This window comes from Lissotriton helveticus, chromosome 3_1 (genome assembly GCF_964261635.1).
Source record: "Lissotriton helveticus chromosome 3_1, aLisHel1.1, whole genome shotgun sequence".
Classification (NCBI taxonomy): Eukaryota; Metazoa; Chordata; class Amphibia; order Caudata; family Salamandridae; genus Lissotriton; species Lissotriton helveticus.
Genome location: NC_136061.1, coordinates 2082974445 through 2082981750, shown reverse-complemented (window position 1 = coordinate 2082981750; position 7306 = coordinate 2082974445). Strand labels below are relative to the sequence as shown.

The 7306-nt window shown below is 48.2% G+C and overlaps 1 protein-coding gene across 1 annotated transcript; it reads left to right on the top strand.

Annotated features, from left to right (window-relative positions):
• Positions 1–4651: 4651 nt before the first annotated feature.
• LOC144825268 (uncharacterized) lies at positions 4652–6941 on the top strand. Its single transcript, XM_078684102.1, has 2 exons — positions 4652–5845; positions 6876–6941. Exons 1-2 carry the CDS (start codon positions 4652–4654, stop codon positions 6939–6941), a joined length of 1260 nt encoding a protein of 419 aa, XP_078540228.1.
• Positions 6942–7306: the final 365 nt, after the last annotated feature.

Genomic DNA, 7306 nt, shown 5'->3' with positions numbered 1-7306 from the left:
GCTACAGGTGTCACATTTGCGAAAGTTATAACTATTGGCATTGTAAATGACAAAGCTATTAATTTAGCTATTTTCAAAAACAATACATAAATAAAAAAATTGTCATTTACAAGACCAATAACTCAAACTTTCCTAATGTGAGACCTATTGCATTGCAAATGCTTGTTTTTTTCATGTTAAGCACTGGCAGGGTCGCACTGGGAACGTAAAACAGGCTTGGCAAAAATGATTAATTCAGCAGCCATGTGCAGACTAATGCTTGCCAGAACCAGAGCAACTCTCTCAAGATGTCGCTGGGATCCAGTAAGGTGCAACACCATTACTCCTGCAGGTGTAAACGGCCTCTAAGTATCAAATTCGGCCTCCTGGGGCTTCAGCCTTCCAGGGAATTTCCCGCTTGCCCTGCTGGGAAGTCAGGCCATGAACACAGTCTGGTGGGCTTCATAGCTAATCTTTCGAATAAATGAATGCTATGTTATAATAGTAGACACTTCTATGTCAATCAATCAAATGCACACTACAAACTCAATTCTACCTTAGCACTTTGAGTAGTCATAGTTGTTATTATCTAACTGAATGATGCTATTTCAAAATATTTGGCATATGAAAGATTAAGTGAATAGAACATAAGGCCTGCTGGTAATACTTAAATAGTCACAGGGGCTCGCTTAAGCAACTCCACTGTCATAAAGGTGCAATCTGGGTCAAAGTCACAAAGCTATTTGTGCAGTGTTCAATTTATATGTGTAAATAAATAAATACATTTGATAGTGTAAATTGATATTCTGATTCACAGAGTCATCATTGGTGTACAGATGCCCTCGCAAGCGGGCTTTAAACAAATTCTGCATAGATGGCAGAATTTTTGCATTCCCATTTTCGGAGTCAGTCAAACTTGTGGGCAGCCAGGTATGTCCTACTAGCAAAAGTTGATGAATGGCCACAAGCTTGCAAGTTTGTTTTTATATGTAAATCCCTTGCAGACGGTTTCATAGGAGGGAAACATTCACAGATATTCTCATGTCAAGGGCAGGAGTAAGTATGTTTCCGGTGTGGCCATAGTCAGGGGGTCCTCGTCACATTCTGCAGGAGAGCGCCACCATGCTTACGCCACTGTTTCAGGGCAGGGACCTAACAGCCTGATTCATCAATCTCTCGTTTTGCGAGCCCCTAATAGCGATTCATAAGGAATCGCTATTAAGGACTTGCAAAACGGGATTCATGTAGGAATTGCTAAATAAATAGCGATTCCTACACAATCCTTATTTGCGAGTAGCAAATTGCTAATAGCAAATAAGGAATAACTCCCCATGCATTCCTATGGGCCAAAGGCCCATAGGAATGCATGGGGAGTTATTCCTTATTTGCGATTAGCAATTAGCTAATCACAAATAAGATAGCGATTTAAAGGGTGCCAGGGGTGTCCAAAGGACACCCTGTACACCCCTTAAATGCAAATTGAAACAGATGTTGCGCGCACACATGTCCAAAGGACATGTGTGTGTGCAACATGCAACTTAGAAAAATGCTTTTAAAAGCATTTTTCTAAGTTTTCGCTATTTACCACGAGGTTTGACCTCGCGGTAAATAGCGGGCCGAAATTACGAATTCGCAATTTTTAAATGGATGATGAATTGCATTTAAGGAATCTCAAAGAGAGATTCCTTAAATGTAATTCCTCGCAAAATAGCGAAATCGCTATTACCGATTTTTGCATTTGGGATGATGAATCCCAAATGCAAAAATAGCGCTCGCAAAGGGCCGGATTCTCAGAATCTGGCCCTTTGCGAGCCGATTTCGGCTTGATGAATCAGGCTGTAAGTGCCTCGATGCACCCAGGCTAGGCATGCGGTTTTGGGTGCCTGCAGCCCCGTGACCCGTGCATGACTTCACGATGAAACCCCTGGGTTGTGTGCTCTCTCAGGGAGGGCCCCTGGGCGGGCATCTGCACCGTGGGCGGCAACTTTGTCACCTTTTGGCACACTCCGTATGCAAATACCCGCTCCCCGGGAGTCTCTTCACACCACAGCTCTAACTGGCAAGGGGGGCGCGGCGAGGGAAGGGGTCGCATGTACTTTCCCAGGCGTCTACCTGGACATAAGGGTGTGAAACCATCCGCGCGCACAGAAATGCATGCAGCAGATGCCTCTATCGAACGCAATAGAACGCAATTATGTGGATTATTTTTTTCCGAGACGGCATGGCTTCGCTGTGCTCTGACCTCTCGGGTTTGTGGAAATCGCTGACCTCAACGTCTCTAGAGGCCCGAAGCAGGGAGTGGGCGCGCTAGTGCTGAGGGCACGGGAAAGAGGTCCGTAGAAAGGGAAAAGGGACTGTGATTCATTCTATCAATAACTGGTGAGGTCTCAGCGGGTCTACTCTTGGGGTCTGTAGATGACTTGTCCATGGAGGATAAAAAAGGGGAGGGGGGGCAGGGCGGTGTGGAATGGCTCAATGGTGCAGCACTAGCGCTCCAGCGCCTCGCCAGGAGCAGTAAGCGCTACCCATACTATGACATCTCAAGTAATTCGGAAGAGAGGTGTGAGACGCGCGGAAGAGAGGTGCGAGACGCGTGGGCACTAGCGCAGTGGAATAAGGCGTGGTTTTCAGTGCTCGTTACAATGTAGACCAAAGAACAGCAAACCTGCTCTGCTAGGGAAGGACCAGAGGTAACATGGGGATGTTTCTCGCAGGAAGGGGCAGTACGTTCATGTGTCTGCCTTCTTGTAGTCGTACGGAGCTACAGCAGTAGGTTTCTGGGTGCAGAGGACGGGTAGGGCCTGGTCATCAGAGCAGCGATGGGCGTGTTACACGGGCCTGGCAGCCCTACTCATTCCACGTGCAGGTATGAAAGTGAAGTCCTTTCTACTAAATGTTAATGCACAGGAACATTAAAGACCATTGGTTAGTGGGCATGAGACAGTGCATAGTTTGTGCTGGTGCCAGTCAGAGCTGGTCACCGGCACTAATTGGGAGAGGGAGGGACTGTGGCTTATTTTTCATCTTCAGACTTTGATCCGTAGAAACAGATAAAGAAAAGGGGGAAAGAAGGAGTTGGAAAAGACAGGGTAAGAGTGACAAACTGAGAGAGGCATGACGGGTATCACGGCTTGCTTGGGGCACTGTTGGTGTTCGGCAAACCTGACATTCAGGGAGCCGGCTGCGGGCGCCTCACATACACTGTGAGCCCCTGCACTTTTTTAAATCAAGTTAAGGACCAGTTTATATGTGGATGAGAATCGAGGAAATCCTACCTATGACTCAGAGGAGACAGAGCATCTCTGCCAGCATCACCAGAACAGGTGTGCGCGAATCTCAAGCTAGGCACGTGGTACAAAGTGAAGCGATACAAACGTCCCTGATGGATGAACTATTGCATGGTTAGCATTAATTTGTATATCGCTTCATGCATTGAATTGAGCGTCTGTCGGTTCTTTACAGGTCCAACCTTGACCGAAATGTAAACAGAATCACCTGGTCCCAGCGCACAGGTTTCGGCCTGTACTGTCAAAGGCAAGAGACGTGTTTGCATAGCTACAATCTGGACTGCCCTTGACAAGGGTGTTGACGGGCCAGTCGTCTCGAAGACGGACAAATCAAGTTAATTTCAGCGTCACCTCTACCTCGACTGTCCTGGACTAGAGGCTTTGAAGGTTACACCCAGGCTTTGATGTCGGGGGTGGGAGGTGATATGCTCTCACCTCGCGCCTTTAATACACAAAGCAAATATCCCTAGCGGCAAGTGGTAAGTGTAGTTAGCAAATCACTAAAAGGACGTAAACTCCCAATTACAATCCACATTCTGTGCCGTAGGCCACAGCCTGGGCTATCCTTTACCTGGAGGTTAGAAGTAGACAGGTAATCCAGTGTATCCAGATATTACTTGAGAGAATAGAATCATGAATGTGTCGAAAATGTGGATTTTCGGGGTGCATACAATTATTTGAAGCAGGAATGTTAACCCACTGCGCTATTTCAACCACCGTGGATCTGAAAATAGCCGTATTGCTATTTGTCTATCTGTATGTTTACCTCTGATACACTCTCTTTACACTGGCTGCTTCTATTTATTTCTAATTGTTTCTATCTTTGAATGCATGCATCTGCTTTAACTACCTTGGTATATCTATTTATTTCACGGCTTCCCTTTGAATTGCATTGAAGTTACATTTATACATGCGTCTCCGTAGCAGTTGATGTATTCGAACTGACAGTGGGTCTACGTGCATGTGTGATGTGTCTAAACACAGGTAACTGCCTAAGCTATGTACCGATATATGCTTCGTTTTTTAGTGATTTACAAAAACCATAGTTGTAATTATTTATGATCCACGAACACAAGGTTTCTGCCTTGCTGATACGCACACTTTGTTGTGAAAGAGCACGTGCCGGCCAGGTCTGCTCATATCTTGTATACGCAAATAAGTTTCCTGGTATGCAAGCTTCATTTTGATTTAATTTCTGGAAGGGTGAAAGTGAACACCTTCGCGCTGGGAACCGTCTTCCCAGGGACCCCTGGCTGGCCGCCTTCACCCCTCTCGGCTTTTGAAGTGTTAATGGACCTGGAGAGGTGCCACTTCACACCTCGGCCTAAAGGATAAAGTCTGGGGCACGCGGGCTCCTTGCAGCATTCCCAGACCCACTGGAAGACATGGACTTCTCCCAGGCGTCCCAGCTCCGGCCCTGCGACTACCTCCTGCCTGTAGACGGCAAGCTCCAGCCGCCGCTGAGCTACCCCGACTCCGAGGGGTACAGCAGCCTCTCCCCGGCCTCCTCCACCGACTCGTACGGCCTCTCGCCTCCGTACCTGCAGTTTACCCTCCCTATGGAGGTCTACGGGGGTTTCTGCGAGCCTGCGCCAGACATGCCGAGGCGTGGGCCTCGACCGCCTCAGCTGGTCAGAGACCGGAAAGGCAAGAGCAGGGTGGCGGGCAGCCAGAGGTACAGCGCCAGCGAGAGGGAGAAGATGAGAATGAGAAATCTGTCCAAGGCCCTGCAGGGCCTCAGAAGATACCTGCCCCCCTCGGTGGCCCCGGCGGGGAAGAGCCTCACCAAAATCGAGACCCTGCAGCTGACCATCGGCTACATCTCGCATCTGTCCGAGCTGCTGGGGCTCAGCGAGGAGGCCCTGGCGCAGAGGAAGGATACCCAGGCCAAGAGGTGCAACCTCTGCCCAGAGGGCCTGGGGTGCAGCCAGGCGAGGGCGCATCCGGCCTGTGCCCTGAGTCCAGCGCCGATGGCAGACTCCCTACTCAAGACTGGGCCCTGCCACCCACCCCTCTATGGTCAGGAAAGGCCTGGCCAGACAGACTCCTGGTTCAACTCTTCCTGCTACTCAGAAAAAATTGCGGCCGCGCAGCAGCACCGGGCACCAGCCTTGGCCCCGGGACCGCAGCTGTCATCTCCTCACTACGGTGGTCAAACGAACACTCTTTCTGTTATTCGCCACCATCCTTACCACTCGTCGCCTAGCTGTGGTGAAATGAGGACCCACCCCGTCAATCGCATGCAGAGTCCCCTCTCATCTCCTGACTCTGGTGAAATGAGGACCCTTTCTGGCACGTGCATGCAGAGTGGCCGCTCTTCTTCTGGCTGTGGTGAAATCAGGATGCCTCCGCTCCAGCGTGCAGCCCAGCTGCCTCTCCCCCATCAGTACCTCCCTTACCCACACCTCCCTGAGGCTGAACTGAGGAGCCCCACAGAGCTGCAGAAAGAGCAGCCCCTGGACTCGGACATGCTGCTCTTCTTCCCCGGAGACTACGGCGCTCCAGGCAGCCCGGAAGAGCTGGCGCTGAACCTCGAAGAAGCGCCCTCACCTGCGTCCCCGGACCTCGGCTTCTGTCAGGTACGAACCTTAAACACGTCCGAAACGTATAACTTATTTGAGTAAGATTCAGTTTTCAATGCCAGCTAGGTGCCTAGCACTTAATGTTTATTCGTAACAGTAATGTTTGTTTACATGCCCAGCTTGCTCCCATCATCTGTGTTTTGGGGTTGTTTCTGACTAACGATAGTTGTGGCCCTGCTCCACACGCGCACCTAGAGGGGAACATACCCCTACCTACCGTGTTTGATGAAAGGATTGCGCTAGCAAGTTTTTTCTGTTCGCATTAAAGTATGAAATGCATTGCAATAATACTAATAGTGACGTTTACATAGCGCATCACGAGACTGCAATGCCTCTAGGCACTGACTGAAGGATTTGCTATCCCCCTATTGAGAGGCACTTACGTTCACGGGCATTGCACCAGGCCCTGCATTGTCCAGGAACTCAACCAGGGCAGTTATCAACACCAGGTTGTGGGGTCAACATAACAATGGCCAGACGACCATTCGTCTTCTGGCATGTAACATTCCGTTGATGTTAGCGAACAATGCGCGGGAAAAGATGGCAATGCCATGCTAAAAGGTGGGGAGGGGAGGGCAGTGCATGTGTCTAGGCAATGATCACCAACACTCGCCTGTGTTCTCTGCCAGATTAAACAATACATGTGCCAGTTGCACGATTCAACGAGTGCACCTGTTTGGGGAAAGCGCCTTTGTGCCTGAAAGCCAGCACTATAGATAGCATGGGGATGTCGGGGAAATATTCAGTAAATCAGACCCTATGTGTGTTTGGGCTGTTCATGGTACATCCAAGACAGGAGACCAGAAATCCCCTTGCTCGGGGAGCATAATGTGTAATATTATAAAATGTCAACCTTCCCCCCTAAAATTGTGCGATCCTAATAAATTCACGATTAGTGCCCTAAACGGAGAAACCCAATCGCGCTTAGAAACTGGCCCTCCTAATTACCCTACACCCTCCCCATGCATAATATGTGTCATAGTGCTGAAGCAATGTCATTAACCCTCGTGTTACTTCTGTTTTTCAGGATATACTGGATGAAATGTGCTCCCGGCAGCCAGACCAGGACCTGTGGACATCCCTGCAGTCCTAGAGATGCCTGTCAGCCTTGTCTCCTCCTCAGCACCTCCCATCGACTCTCTTACCACTGTACATAGAGATATATTATATATTTTATCAGTATTTAACATAACCATTTATAATTGTGTTTATGTATTTATGCATATGAACATATATTTATGTATTAAAAGGCAGACATCTTTCATAAAGAATAATGCTATATTTAAAAATTATTTACAAGTCGTGTCTTTTTTTGTAAAATATAACTACTATATTGTCATTAATTGATGGATGATTTGGAAGAGATTTTCATTGTGTTTTCATCAATAAAATCTCAGTGCGATTTGAACTCTATCTTGTGATTTTGGTATACTTCACAACAGATTAGACTGTTGAGAT

What these genes read in the sequence shown, in the direction of transcription:
- LOC144825268 (XM_078684102.1), top strand. Translation starts at nt 4,652, where the DNA reads ATGGACTTCTCCCAGGCGTCCCAGCTCCGGCCCTGCGACTACCTCCTG. An exon ending in CGGACCTCGGCTTCTGTCAG is followed by an intron (nt 5,846 to 6,875) that starts GTACGAACCTTA and finishes TCTGTTTTTCAG; the next exon opens with GATATACTGGATGAAATGTG.